Source organism: Elaeis guineensis, chromosome 14 (assembly GCF_000442705.2).
Source record: "Elaeis guineensis isolate ETL-2024a chromosome 14, EG11, whole genome shotgun sequence".
NCBI classification, from domain to species: Eukaryota; Viridiplantae; Streptophyta; class Magnoliopsida; order Arecales; family Arecaceae; genus Elaeis; species Elaeis guineensis.
This window is the reverse complement of record NC_026006.2, coordinates 63,588,207-63,613,520: the sequence shown is the minus strand read 5'-3', so window position 1 is coordinate 63,613,520 and position 25,314 is coordinate 63,588,207. Positions and strand designations below refer to the sequence as shown.

At 36.7% G+C, this 25,314-nt stretch overlaps 1 protein-coding gene and 1 long non-coding RNA gene across 4 annotated transcripts; one reads left to right on the top strand and one right to left on the bottom strand.

The window, feature by feature from the left end:
• Positions 1 to 434: 434 nt before the first annotated feature.
• LOC109506579 (uncharacterized) lies at positions 435 to 5,231 on the top strand. Of its 3 annotated transcripts, none has more exons than XR_012136988.1 (3): positions 435 to 760; positions 3,337 to 3,482; positions 4,558 to 5,231. It is a non-coding gene; the product is annotated as an uncharacterized lncRNA (long non-coding RNA). The 3 variants fall into 3 exon arrangements; XR_002165978.3 differs by having other exon boundaries at positions 445 to 760; positions 4,796 to 5,231; XR_003802486.2 differs by having other exon boundaries at positions 454 to 760; positions 3,361 to 3,482; positions 4,796 to 5,231.
• Positions 5,232 to 12,713: 7,482 nt separating this feature from the next.
• Positions 12,714 to 13,690, bottom strand: LOC105057184 (uncharacterized). The gene has a single exon (XM_010939678.3). The coding sequence runs from the start codon at positions 13,625 to 13,627 to the stop codon at positions 12,998 to 13,000; it is 630 nt and encodes a 209-aa protein (XP_010937980.1). The 5' UTR covers positions 13,628 to 13,690; the 3' UTR covers positions 12,714 to 12,997.
• Positions 13,691 to 25,314: the final 11,624 nt, after the last annotated feature.

Genomic DNA, 25,314 nt, shown 5'->3' with positions numbered 1-25,314 from the left:
TCAACAAGAAGATTAAAGGACCATGAAGGACATTAAGATGATTGACTCCAATTATTTTTAAAATAATCCAACTCTAAATATTAAGATTACAATTTTTTTTTGTAGACAACATTAATTGCACTAAACAATATTTATATGATATCATGTTTATTTATATGCCAATAAATGATATTATATAATAATCCAATATTCTAAATATAATTTATACATTCTTTGTAAACATGAAGTAAAATTTGACTTTCGTGAGGGGTAAGCTATAATACTTACAACAGGGGGTCACTTGTAACAATAGTGATTCCGGCGATCGAAAACGCCGGTTTTATGGAACTTAATGTAAAGCATTTTAGTAATATCAAATTATATTGGAGGTTATAGTATTACTCGGGAGTGTTAATCGCAAGCAACCTCGGCGATCGCAGCGCAGGAACTAGTTCAAAACCACCGAAGGAGATCTATTTCATCCCGAGTCCCTGACGAGGCTAACAATTACATCCAGGCTCCTTTACCTTCCATATTTTCTTACTCAGAAGCCCCAGGACTATTTATTCCACTCCTTCGTCCGTTGCCGAATCCGAGCTCTTGAACCCTAATGCCCGTTCCCCAACTAATAGCTTGCAAGAAGGAAATCGGGGGCCTCCTTCGTGGATCCTAGTGCTTTGGAAATTACGATCGGTGGTGGAGCCGACAGGGGCGGTGGTGGCGCCGGCGCCGGCGGCCGGTCGGTTCTGCCGCGCCGGACCGGAAGGAGAGGCCCATGGGGGTAATTTTAGCTTTCATTTTCTTTTATATTGACATAAAATGAAGAAAAATATTTCATAATTTCGCTCTATAAAAATTTCATCCAATGTACTTTTAAATGAAGGGCTAATCGTAGTTCTCATTTCCTTTTATATTGACAAAAAATGAATAAAAAAGGGAAAAAATAAAAAATTATTTCATAATTTTACTCTGAAAAATGTCATCCTATTTACTTTTACATGAAGGCGTTCAAGGTGAGTGTTAAAACTTGAAACAAATCACCAGGATTTGCTGACCTAAAGTGGAGTCAATATAGAATTTACAAAGAGCATATCTACTCAAACCGGGACCTTTAACCAAAAGTCAACCCTTCAATCTCATTTATGATGGTGATTTATACGAAGATCCTGAGGGTCCAAAATTCGAAAATGGATGGTCTTTGTTGTAACTTCCTTATGAGTACCTAGTAACTGATAATAATGCAGGAATCAACTATACATTGTTGATATGGAAGATCTTAAACTAATCTTACGTGACTTGAAGCTCCATTCTACCATTTATGTATATTTTATAGGATGATTGGATGTAATTATATTAATAGAATTGGATGCAATAAAATTGAATATTTCTGAGCTGCCATCTTTTCTTTCTTCCATGAGCCGAGATGATAGCATCCTTAGTTCCCTGTCGAGCACCAATTAGCTTGGAAAGGTTTATGCATGTAACGTAAAGTTTTTGTCAAAGGCATGATTATCTATGTGGGTTTTTTAACAAACTGGAAGGGCTTCAAGAAGGTCATGGAACAAATGTATTTCCTCACTGTAAAATTAACAGTTGTCCTCATTCGCACAGGAGCTTCTAGCAAAACATGATACCAATTGCAACAAGATATGGAAACTAGCTAGGCCTCAAGACTGTCTTTAGTTGTTATTATTTACATTTATCCTGCAATCCAAATCGTAAACACCACTGAAGAACAAATATTTCTGAGATAGCTGTATTCTTTGCGGTGATCCATTGCTTCATCATATCAATAAGGTGTCCAACTAGCTTGGTCTTGCCTTACAAGAACCACATTAACTTGAAACTCCCCTTGTTAACGCTATCCGGGTCGTATTCTGCACTTCCTAGTTTGTGCTAGACTCTTCTAACTTCTCACCTTAAGGGATTAAAAATTGAACATCGTTTTCAGATGCATTCCTCTTCGTTCTGGTTTAGAGACCACATCTTTTAATTCTACCTTAGACATCTGTTCTTCCCTTCCAAACATCAGACATTCTTAAGGCTAGGGTCCATATGAGAATTGGAAAACTATAATCATTTTTATGTCATTACACATGGAAAAAAGTAGGAAAAGGAGAAGAAGAAGAAAAGAAGGAAGGGGAGGAAAACAATAATAGCAACAGCTTCGTTTTAATTGGCTCATAAGCCCTCTGCACATAATTATGGTTCCTTTACATATAGTCACCTTGTCTTATCATGTGCCGGTCACATCTCTTTGTTATAACTGATTGCTTATTGGCTGGATTCTGGATTCCATTAGTTTTGTTGTTCAAGGTCATTGGTATTGTTAAAGATGACCTTAGTCTCCATAGTTTATTCTGTCTCGACCAAGATGATCAAAACTGATAAATCATTTTGTCCATATCCATGTAAGTATTTTTCAATACTACAGCATTAATTAACCTGAGGTGTTTTTCCATTATGTTGGTCTTACTGCAGTCCTTCCATCCTAATGCCTGTATATGGTATATATACATACAATGTTGGATAGTTAGAGGTATTCTCCCTTCCTTTCATTGTGAATGTTTGCGGCAGCTACATCTCTACTTAAAAATGCGAGCAATGGTGCTAACTCTCAGTTGTCTGCCTCAACCAAGCATGAAAAACCATTATCAAGTGATAACTCTATCTGGAATATTGTTCTATGCATGTGTTTATACATTTATGCACATACCTATGCTTTTATGCATGCATGCTTATTTCATCTCAAGAAATTGGCGAATCATGATGCTTTTGTACCTTACAGTTAGGCCTTTATTGTCGGTGCCGAGTTTAATTAATAGTTTTTGAATTTATTCATGTTTTCCTTCATAAATGTTAGTTGTCTCTGATACTGATTTATACTGGTACCAGATAATTACCACAGATGATAGAGGATCTAAGTGACATTATATATCTTTAATATATCATGCTAAGATGGGGGGCTTTTGATGTTACTAAAGTGGTACATGAGCAGAAAGGCTGGTTCATCATTACATGCATTTTTCTAAATGCTGGGGTTGCCCATCTTTAGCTTGAATGGAATTCACGTTCGGCATGAAGTGAATTGGCTATAGCTTGACATCAGTTATTAAAATTATTACATGTTCTAGTCAAAACAGAACTTATACAAGTTATGTATCCAGCAATGAATATATGCCGTGAGCATTCATATGTATATATTGATTCATGAATACTTTCACCCATGATCCTGCATTTTTCCACTTGCATTCCCATTTAGATTAGCAGGATATTTTGCAAAAAATGCTAACTAGAAGTTTCGTTTGAATTTGTTTCAATATATGATATTTGTTTGACAAGATTTCAAAATAGCAGGCTTAGCTTTCACATTTGCGCCAGGTTTGGAGCTGGACAACACAACTTTCATGGTTTTCCTAATTTGAAATCCATGTAAATTAATCAGTATAATTCCTATGATACATTGACATCGAGAATGCCTGTCCTGGGCCTGGAGTCAGAAGGTAGACAACTAAGCTTTTATGGCTTTCCTAATTCAAATCCATGTAAATTAATCTATATAATTCTTATGATATGTTTACATTGAGAATGCCTATCCTGAGCTTGGAGTTAAAAGGTAGACAATTATCATCAGAAGAGCAATTGATCTTGTAGAGGGCAACTAAGGACACAATTCTTTTGGTGATATTTTATGAGACTGTTACTTGCATCTGTTCAGGATCCCCTTTGCAAATGTTTAAGCAAGATGTAGAAGTTCAATCCTTGATAGATAGGATGAAGTTAATTTGGTTACAGTTATCATTGTTTGCCCATTCCTTCAAGGAGCTGTCGATCTAGGTCATGTTCCTTAACTTTTTCATCTGGATATGGAAAAAAAACATGGCAGTTTTCACTAATCTGAGAATGCACATTTTGAATTGTTTTTTTTTTTTTTAATTATTTTTCTGATCTTCTGGAATTCTATTTGATTTTTGGACAATCAATCATACATTTATACACTACCTTAACCGTCAAGGTTTTTCCCAACTATTTGGGACCAGCTTTAGGATAATTAGTTATGCATATAATGTAAAATCAAGTTGGCTTGTTACCATGTCAGGGGCAATACAGTTGATGCACTAATGTTGGTAAATATACTGTGGTAGTGAAAAAGTTTAAGAATGAATTAACAGATGAGGACTTTTTGCTGAGTACATTAGCAAGGTTAAGACATGCTGAGCTAGATCGACCCATGCTTCCTTGAAAGCTGTCCTTGTTTGTGACAATAACTTTGCATGAAATCTGGCAATGCTTGCTTTATGCCAGTCACTAGCATATCAGTCAATCTAATTTCAGCCATTTTTTACAATTTAAAAATGTTCTTAGACAGTTGTGAACATGCGTTCTAAAATGTGTGATTAATCTGAGAATTGTTCCTTTCGTCATTGGGTTAACTGTTTCCGTCAAGTCCTTGCTGTTTTTCCTTATTTATGTGCTGAGTTTACATCATGGCTCAAAGTGCTTTAATGCATATGTACCATGTATGCTTGCATGCCCGCCCGCCTGTCTGTCTGTCTTCTGAAAACCTAAACCTTTCAGTGTGGCATGAGCTTCTTATCTGCTCCTTCTATCCAATCGAGTGTCTTAGTTTGGCTTCCAGTGTATCTTTTCGATTGCTAGGAGCAATGCTGTTGGAACTTGGAACAAACTGGACAATCTATGTAATCCAGGTGCATCAAGAATGCCAATAACCCATTGAGGATTCTGTGATTCACATGATTTTGTTTCTTTGTTTGTATGCCCATTTTTCTAAAGCTTTTTTTTGGCATGTCTTCAGATCACTGGAACCGCTTCAGCAGGTCAAAACCAACTGAAAAAGATCCTGTATGGCATTTTTTTTTTTCCAGTGACAGGATCTCAGCCATCAACCATTCTCTGTTCCAGAGTTCTTGCATCAACCACCAGACCTGTCTGCCTGTCTCCTTAGCACTTGAGAATATGGTTGTATCAGCCTGTAAAGAAGATCCTGCTCAAGTAAGCTTCTCTTTCTTTGAATGTCAGTTGGCAGCATTATCGACCCTGGTCGCAATCTTTGCAATTAAGTTAGCTGTTGGAATCCTTCCACATGCAGATGAAATTTCTCATACTTGAGGCATTACAGGGTTTCTTTTCTTGGATCTGTGATTCTTGTTCAGTCTTAGAATGGATATTATGGTTTTTATTTCTTGGTACAGATTAATGGAAATATATTGCAACATACATTTTTTTCTTGAGATAGGATCATATGTACTAAGAATATAATACTTCAACTTTATTGGTCTATAACCACGTATTTGCTTGTTTGATCCAAAAATTATCTGCTTGCTGAGCTGTTGGAACCCTAAACTTCCCAGATTTTCCACATATTACTGTTATGATTAAAATTAAGTGTCTTTGCTGCTTTCATTTTGTTGGACAGGTTATCTGGTAAATTTGTGAGATTTCTTGGATGATTCAAGTTTTTAAAGGCTATGGTTTGAAATCAAACACCAACTGAAATAATCACTCTTTTCTAGCTCCTTTAAGGGAGAAATAATTCAGTGGAGATATTCTGCTTTCGCTCAGTAAATATAAAAGAGGTCAAAGGAATGGAAGTAATCATTATATTCTAGAGATTGGGTTTCATGGGAAGTAAAATAAATAAAATGATCAAATGACTAAATTCTGCATTGCTTAAATGGGCTTGACCTATATCCAGATTGTTTGCAGCAATACGCCAAGGCAGTGTTTGGTTCAAGTTCCAGGCCTTGTGCCTTCACAGCTTTCAAAACACAGGCGTGAGCAAGGAACAGCTGTTCTGGTTGAACTTGTGCCAAGCATAACTATTCCAAGGAAAGTTGTCATAGGCCATTCCTAGTATGAATCCCTTATTTATGACTTCCTCCTTTTCTTATGGACAAAAACATCCTCAGCCTAGAGTTATTCTAGAAAATGCAACCCAGTAAATGTAGGAATAACTCGTGGAATAATTTTTCCATAGGCATAGCTATTTCTATTCCATTTTTTCTGATTTTTGAACCAAATGCAACCCGAAAGCATCAGCATTATCACCTAAAAATTGTTTGAACCATGGAAGAGCATGCTGCGGGTATAAATTGTTTCCACCTAAAGATCTAGGAAAGTTACACCTCTGAAACTAAGGCTGTAATGGGCTTTAAGCCTTTAATACCGCACATGGGTCTAAAAGCATGTCCGGACGTCCAAACAACTCTAAAATATGCCCGTAAAGCTCATAAATTAAGATGCCTTAAATCTGAAATCGAAGCATACAAGCATACCTCTTGATCTGTCGATGAGCTCATTGTGGTCAGCAGAGCCTAGAATTTCGTAAAAGCAAGAATTATTGGAACATAAACCATTTTTCCTACTCTTTTTCTTCTCCTTTTCTGTGAAATTAGACCTATAGCGTATCGTTAAACAGGAGTTTTTTAGCCAGTATAAGTTTAAGATTTCTTTTTATTTTGGAATCTGTATTGAAGAATTTCAGTTTGATAACAACTGATGCAGCAGGCAGATATTAGTTCATATTCTGCTTTCAAGAACGCAAACTCGAAGCCACATAGAAGATTTTGAAGAATCTTCTGGTTTATATTAGTTTAAATCAATGCTGGAACATTTTCAGCAATTGAACTCAAAACAATGAGCATGATTGATGTGATTCATGGCTGGCTCTGGTATGATCTTTGTTCTTGAACCTTTTCCATCTGTGTTTGTACCACAAGATTGCCTTAATCATGCAATCTTTTGTCCCATGCGTTCATGGCTTGCTCAAGAATCTGCCACTTTATTAGATAGATCTTATGCTACTTTATTCTGGTCGACAAAGCAATAAAAGCAGAGCCTCAAAACAGGTCAATGACACAGAGACATAATTTGCATCTAATTACAGCCTAAAACAATAATAGCAAACCTTATAACACAAAACATTGATGTGTAGAATAGACTTCCAGTGTGAGCAATAATAGAAGTTGACTTATGAAGGTCCTCGAAACAGGTCAATGACAGCGTCATCTAAATAGGAAGTGTTTGAAACTAAGAAATTCTACATGTTTTGTCTGTTCTGACAATAATAAATTAAGGGCTGAAAGTTGTTTACAAAAATATCTGTTACACCAAAGGTTTACAGCAAGGACTGGCTCATTATGAAATTTGGTTTTTCAAAAGGTTTTAAGTGGGTAAATTTAAAAGCTTAAAGATTATTGTGCAGTAATATCAATAAAAGAACTACATAATTACTAGTTGCACTGAGAAACAACGCTCAAATTTGCTTTCTATCGAATAAAATAACACAATTATTGATGGTATTCTGATATGATGAATGGAACCTTAACCATTAAGAAAGGGAAGGGACAGCAGATGTAATGGCATCATCACCCTAAATTTCCTCACCATGTGGAAGGTGGAATGTCCAAGATATCATCGACTAAACATTTCGAGGATATGTAAAGAAAGGAATAGGATGGCATCATCACCATACATTTCCTCCTCAAGTGGAAGGTAGAATGTCCAAGATATCATTAACTACTAAAGTTGGAATTTTGATCTTATGTGACAAAAACCAGCTCGACAGGGCTAATAGAACAGGGACACCAAATGTTAGATATAGTTCTCTGACTTATAGTGAGTTAAAAAGAGATGATAGAAATAGAGAAGAAGTATAGTATGTAACCACCGACAACAACAGAGTAACCAAAAAACAGGAGCAGAGCAAAACTAATAGGAGATGGTGGACCATGGTCCTTCAACAAAGAAATGAGCCATAATGATTACATCCATATACCCCATGGAAGCTTCTTTGAGTCAGTGGGAAAGATCAGCCTTGGTGTATTCTTCTTGTTTTGTTTTGCTATGTCAAGTAGGCCTCCTATAAGGCTTCAACCATGGAACTGTGGTTAGTTTTCCTATGGTGACCCACTTTATAACCCAGTTAATATATATTTCTTTTTAAAAAAAGTATGTTTCCTGTATCGTAGATACTGGAAAGCTCCATGGACGTATAAAATAAATATACTCAAGATCTCAAGTAAGGCAAGTTGGTGAATGTGGGTTAGGTTAAGGTCACGAAAATGATGCAGCAACGTAGGAGTGAAGGATATGTAAGCATATGGGGCAGAAAATTAACAATGACATCTTATAATTTTTGGTTCACGGCAATAAGCCATATTGCCGGCTGGTTTCCTCTTATCTCATTCAAAGTAATTTATTTGTTTTATTTTTCAAATTAACAATGCAATCGAGTCAGATTGAGTCGAATAGCTAGAGATTTAAGTTGGATTCTATTCAACAGACTCAAGCTCGAAATTCGACTCGAAATCGATCGAGTTTTAATATATCCGGCTTAAGTTGAACTCGATAAAAAAAAGATAATATTCAAAATCGGCTCAATTCAAATGTCAACTAAACCATATTCAAGCTTGAGTTTAAGCTCGAATGCAAGTCTTAACCAACTCATATAATATATATAAAATAAAAATAATATTATTAAAAATATATATAAACTAGAATAAACTCGTGAATTTTTTAGTCAAGTATTTTGCTATTCATGCTCAATTCGAAAAACTATTCGAGCTACTTGAGTTCCACTCAAGCTCAATAGTAACCGAGTCAATTCGAGTTTGCATCCGAGTTGAACCCGTGTAGCTTGCGAATAGCTCGACTCATTTACATCCGTACTTCAAATAGTTAAATTTTGCCCATAAAAAAATGTTTCCTAGAAACTATGTCATTATCGTGACTAGATTTAATTATTTTAATTTTTTTAAAGTCATTACTCTGGACAGCAACTCTATAAAAAAAAAAAAGGATAAAGCCTTTAGCTATGCTATATGTAAAGGTAAAAGCATTGGAGGGCTCTCTCAAACAGTTCCTACATGCTAAAGCTTATTTTGTCTTTTTTTTTTTTTTTTTTGGTAGAAAAAGCTTATTTTGTTTGGAAGGGGATAATTCTAGTGTGAAAAAGTAGGGATGTCTCTTTCCAAATGTAGAAAATTACCCACATCTGCACCCAAAAGAAAAATAAATGAATAAGGGAATGTAGTGGTTAGATAATGGTATATCCTTACCTAAGTGTAGTATCCTTAGGCTTATTTCCAATAATAAGGGCATCTATAGTTGAGGGGAGTTAGATTTTAGAATAGGAATAGGAATAAATGACTTGCATTATAGTTGTTTAGTTGAGGGGAGTTCTAGTTTTATTTTAATTTCAAAAGGAGAATAGAAATGTCCCAATCTCTTAGAATCTAATCCCTACTCTCTCTTAGGATTCATATTCCATTTTAATTCTAGCCATGAACCAAATACAACAAAAGATATAGCATTTCAATTCCCATTCCCATTTATTTTGATTCCAATTTTGATTCCGATTGCGAAGCAAACACATGCTAAATGTAGATCACATGTCTATATCAAAGTATGAGAAGACATGGTAGAGCAAATATTTCTAAGAATTTATTTGTTTATTGTTTTATTTTGGCAATGGTAGTTGGATGACTAAGCGAGGTTATGGGGATGTGTGTACACATTTGTAAGCATCCATCGTTATCTAATGTGACATTTAAAGGGAAAGAAGATTAATTTGCAAAGCACGTACAAAATGAGGCACAGAGGGGTAGGTAAATGGGCAAGCAAGTACGCTATATCATCCATCACAGGAATTTCTGGACAAGAACTCTTTTGAGTAAACACCTGGAGAAGCTACCTGTCATTGTGTTCCAGATCCTTGTGCTGTTATGATGTTATAGTGATATACCTTGGAAAAGAAATATTCTAATACAAATGGATTGTCATAACCATGCTATCAATATTGAAAATATCATATCAAATTGTTCATACTTCCTGAAGTTTGAATTAAGATTGCTTGCTTATGTAAAGGTAGTAGCATCCCCATATTCGAGGTTAATTACTTAGGAATTCACATATCAGTTCTCCACTCCTTGTTCCCATGCCCATGTTTATAACTAAATCTGGTCAAAGCCTTAACATGCCATTCCTACTGAGACTAGTTAATTTCTGCACTATTATCTGAATTAGTCCTTAATTTCAGCTTTTATATCAAATTTGATACCTTTTGCAAAGATTTTGGTTGACTTTTCAAAATTGATGACTGCTTGTGCCTGCTGATAGATCACACGTTCTCCTATTATCGGTCCTGAAACCATACTAAATCATGCTTGGATTTTCCAACTGATGCAGTCCAAAACATATACTTGATGGTATCCTAAAACGCCATCAATGGGAGGATTACAATAGTCCAGTTTTGGATCCATTGACACCAGCTACGCGCCAGGTTGACCAGTGGGCTTACATTTATCTATACATCCATTGAAATGGCAGTTGCACGAACAAGTTTGCCCAAAACCAACTACAATACTACGTATATATTTTTTAAGAAGTGGTATCTTTCTAGATCTGATCATTTTTTTTTGGGGGGGAAAGGTACATGATACTGTATCCACTGCAGAACTGAGATTAATTCTCTTAGTTGGATTACAAAATCCAACCACTTATGGTAGCTAATACTTGCCTTCCATGTGGGCTTCCTAGCAACAATTAGGAAGAAGCTTGCAATAGTTTCATTTCTCTCTTTAATATATATCTTTTATCCTCATGTTTGTCCTGAATATTGATTAGATTTTTCTGGTTGCAGCGACAACTAATTGATCTGGTCTTTTATATATGGTGGGGAATTAAATTGTAGGGTACCCATCCTACCAACTCCGAATGTAGCTGAGGCCATCAGTGTGAAAGAAGTTGGTGGATTGACCCACTGATTCATTTTGTTACCACAGGATCCCTGGCCGGTGAAGCTGAAAACAACTGCTGAGTGAATAGTTATCGAGTTAACTTTGAACAAACAGCTTAGAGGTCTAGAATAGTTCCTTTACTTTAATGTCTGGAGGTTGTTGCGACTTTATTAAGATCTTGTGAAGGACAGCTATTAGGAAACTTAGGTAAGCATAAGCAAATCACATGCAATATGATTTTAAGCATTGCTTGCCTAACAAGAAATATTACTCATAATGACACTAAAACGGTGTGGCATTTCCTTCTTGATTCATTCTTCTAGGTTGTGAGGAAAAGAAGATAACGGGAAATTTCAATTTCAACTTCAATTGATTGATTCTAGAGTATATGTAGTTAATTTCTAAGGCCTTATTTGTGCTTCGATTGTTTTGAGCTTTCATGAACAATGAAACAGTCCTCTGAATAGGTAGATGCAGTTAGAAGCCTTCTAGAGGCAAAGAAAATTACGGTTGATGTGTCGATGGACCATTCTCAATTGAAGGAAATTAGTCACAAGATACACCACCAAGAGACATACCATCAGAGTAGTTAGAACCTTCAGTAGCCCAGGATCTTTTATCATCTTTCACTTTTACTGTTCCATTTTGGTGTTAGATATGCCTACTATAGATTTTTGTGAACCTCTTGCTCTGTTTGGCTGTGCCTATGAAACAGTAGTCCTGGATATTAGCCTTATACAAATTTTGTTTTAGAATAAGAAAGAAACACATCTCCCTCTAACCAAACACACACAGTTATCAAACCATCCCCTTCTAATATTCCCAAATATGGCAAGAATGACACAAAAAAATGGTTTTTTTTGGTAGATTAGTTTTTCACTTAGGGTGCGTTTGGTTAGCCATTAAAAAAATATTTTTTTTATTTTTTGATTTTTAAAAAATAAAAATCTAAAAATAATATTTGGTAACACCATGAAAAATAAAAGTCAAAAATCAAAAAAATTAAAATAATTATTTTATATGTAAAGTAAAAATTTTTTATTTTTCAAAATTTACTTTTCTGCTTTTTCTGCTTCCGTATATCTAAAATACCAAATCAAAAAATAAAGAGCCCAAATCCTTCTTCTTCGTCGAGTTCGTCGCCTCTCCACCCCTTCTCCCTCCCTTCTTGAACCCTTCTTCTCCGTCGAGTAGTTCACCTGCCGTCTCCAAACATTGCTTTTTACTTTATAGCAACGTAGTTACCAAATATATTTTTTATTTTTTTATTTTTACTCAATAACAAAAATCAAAAAAATAAAAAATATTTTTTAAAAATAAAAAATCAAAAATTAAAAATCAAAAAGTGTATCCAAACACACCTTTAGTTTATTAACAGTAGTAGAAGTCCTACTTGATTTTCCCATAAAAGCCACTTCAAAATTTTTGATCAAAAGAAAAAAATGAAGAAAGAAAGAAAATCAGAACCCTCCTTGCTGACCACAAGCTAGCCCATCAATTTCACACCGAAAATGAAAGCTAAGGATATCAGCCTCATTAAGTGAGCGAGCAGCTCCTTGATTCATTTAACTCGATCACTGCAGGACAGCCCTCTTTCTTTTACTAACCGTGTCCCCCATGCCTCATGATTCCTCACTTGTAGAGAGAGAGAGAGAGAGAGATTCCGATGCAGTTTCAAATCAAATTAAATACTGAGAAGGAAGTTGCACCCATCTTTCCTCACTTGAAGTTGATATATCAGCATTATTACCAACAATCCCAACAGTAACGTCGAACGGTACTCACCAGATGGCACATCAATTCAACTGCGGTGCTAATCAGCACTAACAACAATAGGAGACAACTATCTCCGTTTTCTTCTTAAAAATCCGTGCCACTTTACACACGGCCACTGCAGGTAAAGCTAATTTCTCATTGCATTTGCACCAGGTCATCTAAGCAAAGTTAACACAGAAGAGCCGATACAAAAGCTGCTACTTCACACATCCATCCATCAAACGCAACTCTATTTTTTCACCATGTCTACTTATACATCACAAAAATTATCAGAAGGAAAACAGTAAAGAGGAAGAAGAAAATGATGGGCGGTAGTGTAGAAATTGAGCAAGGGAGAGCACGAGCTATGCTGATACAAACTTTACCCCACGTTATTCTCAACATAGACAGGACTTGATATCTAGCTGTAACATTCTCAGTGTTGCCTCTGTTCTTTGGCAGGTGGTGAACGCTAAACAGTAGATAGCATTGAGTTAAGCCTTTTAGGAAGCATTACCTTGGTTGGATCCATGATCAACGATCGACAACAATGTGTTCTTTATGTTAACGAACGAGTGGCACCCCCTGAGCCTGCCGGTAGCCCCTCGCCGCACCCTGAAGCACAGAGTGGAAGTTGGGGACCCGTCGTCGGATTCCTCGTCCTCGCCCGGGGAGGAGAACGACAGCCTCGAGCTTGATGACCGCCGGCGCTGGTGAGTGCCCGTGGAGCCAAGTGGAGAGAACAAGGAGGAGGAGGAGGATGACGCCGGCGAGGATGAGAGCGAGACGGAGGGTGAAGGCGGTGCATGGTCCTTCCTCAGAGTAGTAAGCTTGGGGAGGATGGTATGGATGAGTTTGGACTTGGAGGACTTCTTGGAGATGGTGCTCGTCGGGCTCGAGTAGTAGGAGGGTGGAGGGGTGAGAGGAGGGAGGGTGGTGGTGGGGATGGTGCTCTTTGGCGTCCCAGGCTGGGACTCCCACAAGAAAGGCACAGACCCAGAGGCCACCCCGTAGTAGACTCTGAAGGAAGAGTTGGCCGGAGAGCTCTCCTTGGAGAGGAGCCTGCTGTAGAACTTGTCATCCTGCCTTATTTGGAGGGACTTTTGGGGAAGATCCGAGCTTTTCGAGAGCATCTTTTGGCTCGGAGGGTGAAGAGGGGAGGAGGAGGGTGGACTTCAAAGCCTTGGAAGTAGCAACCACCTCAGGCAAATAAATACTCGATTTGCTCTGGGGCGTTTGGCTTGCGGGTTGGGAATAAACTAATAAAGAAATTAAGGTCTTGGGTCCCTTGGGCCATATGATATTGTCATGGACGCAGCATATGAAGGCTAGGTTTTCTGACTGTAGAATTCGTGGCAAGATGCAACCTAGGATTAAAATGTTATCATAACCTTATAATAAGTCATTTGAGCGAGGGGTCTAACATTTCTTAATCAGCTGTACTGTGGATCTTACCCCTTGGTTTAGTTAGGATGGTAATTGACTCACTAGCTAAAGTCGAGCCCTTCGACATCATGCAATGCAATGCAATGCAATGCATGGTGAGGTTAAGGAGATTGAATCGCTGAGGAAAAGAGGTGGTTGTGAATGATTTGTGCTCTTGGTATCGCTATGGATGGGGCTTTTAAGGTGTTCTAAGAGCTCACATCGCACTCATTAGGAAAATACAAACTGAAGAAAGAGAGATTTTGAAGTATGGATTGGAGGCTAATTGGAACCATTTTATGAACTGCTACATCAGATATTCCTTCTCTTGTTGAGAATGTTCAAATAACATTTATCCTTCATCTTGATCGAGTGCTAGGTTTGATATGATGATATCACGTACCTTTACTTAAAATGAGCCATGCATATACCGTCGTTGAATAAAGAGAGAGTGGATTTAAGGCTTGACGAACATGGTATGGTGAATAGCTTACCAAATAATTGAAGCAGGCCGTGACAGTAATGATTTCATGTGGACCTCAACTTGAGTAAAAGAACATGTACATACTGGAATTGCTAGGGCACTGGCCAGTTTCCTTATTTGACGCTACAATATACTGGATCTAAATTTAATCACCAATCGGCAAACATGGAGACACTTGCACTCCAAACCAGCCCGAAGATGGGACGTTGGGAGAGCTACCCCATGACTAGACCCTGTGCAACCGCCCTGCCGACATCCTTGGTAAGTTAGCTGGCACGGTAGGGCTGGTTTCCATGCTGCCAACTTTAATCATTCCAGCTGAAAATTTTGGAAAAGCTTTGGGGCCACCTCTTCTACTATTAGACGTAGTAATGGCTTGGATCAAGACTATAAATGAGCATTGTAAGTTTGTAACTAAGGAGAGAAAAGGATAGGTTGTTAGGTAAGTTTAGTGATGCTAATTTATTTCGCTCCATCTATACAGAACATATCCAATTGCCATCTATAACGAATCAGGAGCAGTCATGGATAATAACAAAATTCATCTTAAATCCAATCCGGACATACATAACTCTTTGCAGATCCTCTTCATAATAATAATAATAATAATAATAATAATAATAATAATAATAATAATAATAATAATAATAATTATTATTATTATTATTATTATTATTATTATTATTATTATTATTATTATTATTATTATTATAAGCATATCATTTTTTATAACTCTATCTAATATAATATATCCAACCCAATCTATCTAATTCTTTCTGCTTCGCTCTGTTCTACAACAAGTATAGGATGGGTGGAGGTAATAGCCTCCTCGACCAATTGCCATCTCCAAGTACGTTATAAGTAACATGTAATAATCAAGTGTAAAGAGATAGCCAAGACTTACAACATCTATCACTATAAGTTAACTAGATGTTGAGATCATGTGTCTACTTGACTCATTTGTGTGAGAGAAAGGTTTTGCATGATGGCTTAGATGGTGGACAATATGGGGCTAGGGAAGGGGTATATTAGCTTGATCGGGCTATAAATTGGATTAATGGTAGGATGGTTCACCTGTCCAATTTGTAGATTGGAGGATGGGATGAATGAGCATGCCCTACTTCGCTATCTGCAGGTGTACTTGATTTGTAAGATGGCAGAAGGCTAATCTTAGGGAGCTATGACTGACTCCTGGCTTTCCTCATTTTTGGACATGATTCGTCGATGCACAGTAGAGGATCAGGCCATCGGTGGCAGGATGGTATATATTGCTTATCAGATTTGGTTGTCCAGGAACATCTTAGTCTTCGACGTCAAAGTTATGCTTGCACATCAGGTGTTGGAGAGAGCCTGCTATCTTGCTAAAGAGTACTATCGGTTTGACACTGTTGGACGATCCCTTGTCACCCTAAGTCTCTAAGGCCCTCCTGCTGTACTTACAGCAATCCAGAGGATTCTTTTCATCTCTTGGAAGCCTCTCCCTCGGAGTTTATCAAGGTCAACTTTGATGGCAGTATCAAGGATAGCAGAGGTATTGCAGGCTACGTCATTCAGGGACCGAACAATAGACTCTTGGCTGCTGAGGACTCACACCTATTCGATCCATCGATCTTAGGAGCAGAGCTCTGGGCATCTGGACGGGTATCTCTTGCGCATGGCGAAAGCTACATACGAAGAGTATTTTCTTGAAGGATGATTTTATCATAATTATTGACTGGATACGAGATGAGACGAAGCGGATGGGAGCCCATCTGCTGCTTTATGACATCTGAGAGTCATTTGGTTACTTTTTTATGATGGTTGTTCAATATATCTATTAGGAGGTGAACAGTGCTGCGGATTGAGTAGCATCGTTTATTGTCGATCGTATCAGAGATTGATTTTGATGTTACGAAGATATGTGCCTTAGATATCACGTGTATTTAGCATGTAGATTTTTTGAATTGTGCTCATATTGATTATTTTTTTATAAAAAGATAAATAGAAAAAAAAAAAATGATAGGGTGGTTCAGGCCATTTGAAGCAGTTCCCAGGCACCGAAACACTTGGAGCACGTGCACTCCGCCTGGGGCCATGTGTGGGTGGGCTTCCTTCGCCTCTTCTATTCCCCCTTTTTTATGTTTTCGGCCGAAGAGAGAGATACCGGAAACAAAGCGTACCCTATTAATTGTCACAATTACATTAAATAAGTACTTCACGTCAGAGGCCATTTATTTCATGGAAGACGTGGACGGCATTTCACCTTAAGGACTTTGGAAAATGGTTGGGAAGTTAATGCCTGGTTACAAAATTTCTTACCGTTTCTTGGAGGCAGAGATGACCCGTTCTTCACTGTGTTCTAAGATTCTCCCCTAGCCACTTCTACGGCTACATGGCTCTGTTTTTTTTTTTTTTAAGCCCATAGGTGGAAGGCTCCACAACTACAGATTTAAATATTGGTTTATTATGGTAAGAAAGCGAAACAAGGAGTTTTTTATGCATCATGGATTAGGATAGCTTGTGTAAGTTTTGCAAAGGCTAGAGATGAAAGTGATGGATTAGTGTGTGCATTTTGTGATTTAGAGACTCGGGTCTATGGGATTAGGCCACCAATTAGTTTAATAGAACAGTTAAGGAATGTATGTTAAAAAATTGTAATAATTATTGATGATATCTCACCGGTCCTAGACTCGATGATTAGCATTGTTAAAGGATGTTAGGAAATTTAATCCTTCAATTTTAAGGGTCATTGCCGGATCCGCGGGAAGCATGGTACTTGTCTAAAGACCTTGAGGCTATTAAACTTTATATACGGAACAAAAATATGATAGGATTCTTCCACAGTATATTTAACAAGTTGCAACAAATATTTGATTTGATATTATTAGATTATAGATTGTGTTGAGAGTATTGAGAATCCTTTCATTAATTCATTGATCAATTTGGTGATAGATACATCTTATCCTGTTTTGGTAGAAACGTAGTCACCACAGATGAGGGAGGAGATCCCTCCACTATAATTACTTAAGCCCAAATTTTTGGATATGCAATATCATGATATTTTTAAGCAAATCTGGCATTAAAGAAGTTTAATAATTTATGTAATGAATGTATCACTATTTGAGAAATATTGATAAACCTTTACACTGCCTGAGCCACACATGCATCTCTCTTTAATGGATCCAATATCTACTATATATTTACAGTAAGTAAAGAAATGGTGGAATTTTGCATCATGCTTCTTTCGCCTGCAAATAGACGAAGGTTTGTGTCTTTTTATATGTTTATATCTTTGCGAGTTGAGGTTTATTACCTACATAATGTGCTTCTTGGTTAAACTACTCAATACGAGTTACATACACAACCCACTTTTTCGATGGTATTTTATATTTAAATAACTCAAAAATTGGCCCATAAAAGCATATATGTGTCACGTCCCAAATTCAGCATCTGAGTTGGGCACGTGACACGGCCACACAAATCCTAAAGCAATGCCTTAAGGATCATATAAAGCCTAAATAATTAACACTTCAAAATTTAAATAACCAAATAAATACCAAATCAATCAACCGAGTCACAACTTCAAATCAAAAGTAAATTTTATCTAATATAATTATTCAAATATTCATTGGTATCAGAAAATTTAAACTAACTGAACTACTAAAAGCTTCAGTTCTTATTTGCTCTCGTCCAAATTATCCAAACTAAACATCCTGTGAGTCTGAAAAAAGAAATAAGAGAAAAATATGAGCTTCTCCAGCTCAGTAAAAATCACTGCACATGTACATCAAGCCAATAGATAAAATTAATATTTTTTAAACTAATACAATTTTTGTGAAGACTCGTATGTATATAATAACTCGAATATTGACATAAATATGTATTTAATAAATATGGATTATCATATATCATCAAGTGAAGTCTTCATTCATTGTTGAATTACATGTTATATGTTTCATCTTTTCACATCTTCAGTTTGACAATCTTTTATCCCTTTTTGGCTTTGAACTAACCCAGACTATACCTCAATCTCTTTTCAATCTAATTTTTTCTTTCATATAAGCCTTTCAAGGCTGTTCCAGAATGAGCTCCTGACCGGCTGTCCCACATACGAAAGTCCGTGAGAGGCTGTCCCAGGTATAAGCTCCTGGCGGGCTGTCCCAGGCATGAGCTCCTGGCCAACTGATCTACCTGTAAGTCAGTGGGGGCTGTCCCAGGCATAAGCTCCTGACGGGCTGTTCCAGGTATGAGCTCTTGGCCGGCTAATCCATATGTCGAGGCTAGTCCAAACCATATCTTTTTATTTAATTATTGATTTTATCAAATTTATTTCAAATTACAGAATGATGAAATTGATAAGTCATATCCATAAGACTCGTACCATCAATCATAAAAATCTTTTCATAACATACTCATATTTAAAAAAGATTCATATAAGCCATATATCGATGTCTCAAGTATAGAAAACTCATTGATTATAAATCCAGTATTGCAAAATCAATATTATAAGACTAACGAACAAATAACATATATAGTGATGATCATGTACAGGATTCTTACCTCGATCAATGAGAAATCAAATTCACAGCCTTAAAGTCTGAAAATCAAAATCCTATTTGTTGTCTTCCTGTTCGTTGAACTATTCTCCTATCAAACAAATCAATTTAATCAAATTAATTTTTTAAAAAAATTATATATTGAGATTTATCAAAATCTTTATCTGTGTCCCTCTTCTTTTATTTATTATATATATATATTTATATATATATAATTTAATTTTTATTTAGAGAAGAGAGAAGAGATTTCTTCTCCTCTTCCCCATGATCAAAATAGGGGACCCGACCCCCATCCCGAATGCCTCCCCTTCTTACGGCCAAGGTAGGCCATCTCCGGTCACCCTCCTCGGCAACCCCAATGGTGGTGAGGCTATCGTCTTGGTGGCAACCCCAGCCGTCCCCGCTGTCGACGATGGAAGGAGAGAAACCGCACAACAAGGGTGCCCTGTTTGAGCCCGAACCGGCATCTTGCGGGCTTCCAAGCACATCGATGGCCGGAAGGATCAATTCGAAAAGAAGGGAGAAGGAACATACCTTGTTCCGGTGGCCAAAAACAGCTCCAGCGGCCCTTCTCTTTCGATCAACTGCTCACGAAACTCTTTTGAAAAAAAATTCCTCAAATCTCTTTAATTTCTTTGAAATTTTGTTGTAAGGTCCTAAGGGAGGAAAGAGGGTCTTTATAGGGAAGGTCTTCTACCCTAGCCAGACTCCTCGAGTCTGATTTCATCAGAAACGGAGAGGAAGAAGACTCCGATTAGGAGTCTTCCTCCTTCTGTTAAATTTTTTTTTCATTGGGCCGTCAAGGGTTTACAAGCCTAAGAACCTGGGCCGTTACAATCTCTCCTCCTTAAAATAATTTCGTCCTCGAAATTTGCATACCTGAGTTTTTGAAGAGTTGTGGATACTTGACCTTCATTTCTGTCTCGAGTTTCCATGTAGCCTCTCTCTCACTATGATTGCTCCATTGAATTTTCACATAAGGAATACTTCGATGCCGTAACACCTGATCCTTCTTGTCAACAATCCGAACCGGATATTCTTCATAAGTCAGATCCTTCTGAAGATGCAAAGGTTCATAACTCACCACATGACTTGGGATCTGAAATATACTTTCTCAACATTGATACATGAAACACATTATATACACCAGATAAAGCCGACGGTAACACTAACCGATATGCAACCTCTCCAATCTTGTCTAAAATTTTAAAAGGGCCAATATACTTTGGACTCAACTTACCACGAACTCCAAATCTCATGATACCTTTAGTAGGAGAAACTCTCAGAAAAACATGATTACCTACTTGAAATTTCAGCTCTCTTCTTCTATTATCAGCATAACTCTTTTGCCTTCTCTGAGCTGTACGAAGCCATTCCTGGATCATGTGTACTTTTTTCATTGTTTGTTGTACTATTTCTAATCCCAACAATTTTCTTTCTCCCACCTCATCCCAATAAATCGGCGATCTACACTTTCTTCCATATAACGCCTCGAAAGGAGCCATCTGAATGCTTGCTTGGTAACTATTATTATAAGCAAACTCAACCAATGATAAGTGATTATCCCATGCACCACCCAAGTCCATGACACAAGCCCTTAACATATCCTCTAGGATCTATATGGTTCGTTCTGATTGTCCGTCAGTTTGAGGATGAAAAGCTGTACTGAAATTTAACTTGGTACCAAGGGCTTTATGAAGGCTCTTTCAAAATTAAGAAATAAATCTATTATCTCGATCTGATACAATACTAACTGGTACTCCATGCAGTCATACTATCTGCTCTATATACAAGCTTGCCAATCTTTCTAAGGAAAGACTAATTCGAAAGGGTAAGAAATATGCTGATTTCGTTAATCAGTCAATAATTACCCATACAGCATTATTATTCTGAAGTATTTTAGGTAACCCAGTCACAAAATCCATAGTAATATGCTTTCATTTCCACTGAGGAATAAGAAGAGACTGCAATGGTCCTGCTGGTCTTTGATGTTCGGCTTTTACTTGTTAACATACTAAACATTGGGCTACAAATTATGCAATATCCCTTTTTATACCAGACCATCAAATTTTTTTTTCAAATCTTGATACATTTTTGTGCTTCCAGGATGCATGGTGTAAGCCAAACAGTGAGCCTCCTCCAGGATCTTGTCCCTTAATCTTGAAACCTTGGGAACACATAGTCTATTATCAAACCTCAATGACCCATCCTTATGTGTTCAAAATTCTGTCTGTATACTGGATTCCACTGCTTCTATGACATTTTGTAACTCTGAATCCTCTTTTTGAGCTGCCTTAATCCTTTCAATCAAAGTAGGCTATAGTACAAGATTTGCAAGTTGAACTTGAGGATCATGTAGTCGTATTTCAATTCCTGATTTCTCCAAATCTAGCAATATAGGCTTTTGTAAGATAATTAAAGCAGTCAATTCACCAGAAAATTTTTTACTTAGAGCATCGGCTACAACATTCGCCTTCTCGGGATGATAATTTATTGTCAAGTCATAGTCTTTCAATAGCTCCAACCACCTTTTTTGTCTCAAATTTAACTCCTTCTGAGTAAAGATGTATTTTAAACATTTATGATCCATGAAAATCTTGCAATGCTCTCCATATAAATAATACCTCCATATTTTTAAAGCAAAAACCACAGCTGCTAATTCTAAGTTATGAGTAAGATAATTTCGCTCATATGACTTCAACTGTCAAGAGGCATAAGCTATCACCTTTCCCTTTTGCATCAAAACACCATCGAGATCCTTACGAGAAGCATCGCTATAGATAGTGAAACCTTCTATTCCGGATGGAATGGTTAAAATCGGAGCAGTCACTAATCATTTTTTTAACTCTTGAAAGCTTTACTCGCATTCATCTGTCCATTCAAACTTTACTTGTTTCTGTGTTAGACGAGATAGGGGCATAGCAATGCAAGAGAAACCTTCCATAAACCTTCGATAATAGCCAGCCAACTCCAAAAAGCTACGCACCTCTGATACATTATAGGTCAACTCCAGTCGACTACTGCCTCTACTTTCTTTGGGTCAACTGAAATACCATCCTTGGAGATGACATGTCCGAGGAAAGTAACACTGTTCAACCAAAATTCATATTTTTGTAGCTTTGCATACAACTTCTTTCTCCTCAGAGTTTATAATACAATTCTCAGATGCTCTTCATGCTCGAGTGAGCTTTTTGAGTAAATCAAAATATTATCAATAAATACAACTACAAATTGATCCAAGTATGATGCAAACACTCGATTCATAAGATCCATGAAGGCTGCTGGTGCATTGGTCAAACCAAAGGACATGACTAAAAACTCATAATGCCCATATCTAGTCTGAAAGACTGTTTTCGATATATCTCCAGACTGTATCTTCAATTGATGGTAGCCAGAACGAAGATCAATTTTTGAGAAGACCTGTGCCCCTTGCAACTGATCAAACAAATCATTGATCCGTAGTAAAAGATATTTATTTCGCACTGTTATCTTATTTAATTCTCGATAGTCTATGCAAAGCTGAAGGCTACCGTCTTTCTTCTTCACAAAAAGTACTGGAGCTCCCCAAGATGATACACTAGGTCTAATGAATCATTTGTCCAACAACTATTGTAATTACTTTTGTAACTCCTTCAATTCTGCTGGAGCCATTCGATAAGGAGCTTTAGAAACTAGATCCGTGTTGCCCAGCTATGCAACCCAAGAGGAGAGGGGGTGAATTAGATTTTTGAAATTTAAAATTAATCTAGAACCACAAGGATTAAGTAATAAAAGGCAAGTTAGTTGAAGTGAGTGATTTAAGTAAAGTAAAGATATTAGATGCAAAAGTACAAGAAGAAAAAGAAAATAAGATAGAAAACAGTAAGCACACCACAAACAATCAAGATTTATAGTGGTTCGGTACCAATCTTGCACCTACATCCACTCTCCAAGCTCCTACTTGAGAATTCAAATCTATTAAACCGTATTCAACAAGAATACAACATTGGTACCTCCGACTCTAGCTATCCCAAGCTAGAATACTTATTTTTTGGGTACAAGCCAATCCAATACAATCTGATTCAAGGTTCGGATCAACCTTTCTATATTTTGGAACCCTTCCAAAACTAAAGATCAACTCAAAAATAGAGTATAACAATTAATCACACAAAAATACAAATGTAGCTCCTTTAATGAGCAAATATAGCTTTAAATACACTTTACACAATAATGAAGAAGCTTTTCTGATTCTCCTCAAGGTTGTTGAAGATTTGAATGAGCTCTTGAGGAGTTGGTGAACTTAAAATAAAAGTTTCTTTAACTTCAAGAAGGCTCTTTGCTTAGACGTGAAATGAATGCTTGAAAAATCTTTTTTATTTCCTCCTTTAAGTACCTTTTATAGCTTCACTTAATGGTGGAGAGTAATCTGAGTAGTTTTAGAGCTGTTGGAGATCATTAAATGAGCATTAAATGTATCAAAATGAGCTGAAAAACTAGTCGTTACGAAGTTTTTCCGTCGCAGGGGTCGACTCATACACATGAGTCGACTCATGGGGTCAATTACTGTGGCATAAAATAGAAAATAATTATTCTGTAATTTTGACGTGCACAGTAACAGAGGTCGACTCATAGGGTCGACTCATGCACAGGGGTCGACTCATGGGGTCGACTTAATTGGATGTGCCAGCCAAAAAATAGTATGTCGTTCAGCCTCATTTGATATGAGTCGACTCATGAGATCGATTTAATTTTATAAATATTATTTTTTTTTAAAATATATATCCAAAAATTATGAAATTTCCTTCAATAGATCATAAATCTTCTGTTCTTGCTCTTGAAGCTTTCGAATTAAGACTTGATAAAATTATGATTTTATCCCTAAAAAATAATAAATCTTTTTTCAAGTCAAAATCATTAGTAACCCCCTCAAATACCTTGTAATCATCAAAATCAATTTAAGGAGCAATAATCTTTTCCTTTTTGATGATGACAAAATACTTGAGCAAAAGCAGAGTATAACATATATAAAGTATTGAACATGAATTTCAAATTTATGAAGATGCATCACTTAAACATCATAGTCAATTATTTGAATGAAATACATCATGAGTAGTTTGAAGATCAATTTAAAATTTACTAATTAGATCATTTGCTTTGAAAATTGCTGATAATTTTGATTCTTTGACACATTTGCCTTGACAATTTTGCTCATTTGCTTTGACAATTTTGCTTATTGCTTTAGATTTTATTTCTCTATTGCTTATTGCTCGATCTCGATTTTTGATTCTCTACTCCTTTTTGACAGCATCAATTAAGATCTTAAAAAATTTTGAAGAGAGAAAAAAAAGATAATATAAAAGATATATTTTCTCTACTCCTCCTTTTTGATACCATATTTTATTTCTTTACTCCTCCTCTTTCATTGTTTATTTCTCTACTCCCCCTCACTATAGCAATTATAAAAGATATATCAATTTGTTCATTTAGAAGATATTGCTATTCATGATATTTCTTCACACATATATGAGTCATTTTTCATATCTTATAATTAAAATATTTTAATTGATCCCATTCATAAATATTAATCCAAAGACATTCATTGAAATTTAAAGCATAAAAAAATGTATATATCAAAATGCGACTGAATACATTAAGTCAAAATACATAGATCATACAAAAATCATGGATAACAACTATCCAAGAGTCAATCAGCCAATAAAATACAAAGACCATAAGATAGACCCTAGATAAAAATAAAAAAAAGATTAATTATTCTAGATCTAATAGATATCATGGCTAGAGGGATCAGAATCTAAAGAGTCAGAGATATGATGAGGAGATGTAGGATCAAATCCACAGACACAACCTCGACCACGTCTGCCTCGGCCATGGATAGAAGTACCGACACGAGTAGAGAGGCGAGAGGATCCTGGAGCCGGAGAAGATATGGACTGTGCTAGAAGAGAAAGTCTGATGGTGTCCAATTATTCCAAAGCTCTCGACATGGACTACATCAAAGCACCAATCTGAGTAAAGACAGTCTTACTGGAGCCCCTGATCTCTCTCCTCAAAAAATCATATCCACTCTCTAAAACTCTTTGAAGTCTAGCCGCCTCCACAGATAGGTCTGAGACCTCCGTGATGTTCTCTTGTGGCTGGAGATGGGCTAACGCTAAAACTTGCCTCTACAAATCTAAAAGTCTGTCCGTCAGTCTCAAAACACATCCCTCAAGCTCCTCAAATCGTACGGACTGAGCTGTGAGCATCTAAAAAATAGTAGAGATATGAGGGATCAAAGTCTGATCTGAGTCATCCTGAGATGTTGATCTCTGAGCAAAAATTGAGGTGACAAACTGCTGAGATAAAATGGAGGCAACGCACTGGGACATCAGCTCAA

Bases quoted from the DNA above. Each gene is read 5' to 3' on its own strand.
- LOC105057184 (XM_010939678.3), bottom strand. From the start codon at position 13,627: ATGCTCTCGAAAAGCTCGGATCTTCCCCAAAAGTCCCTCCAAATAAGG.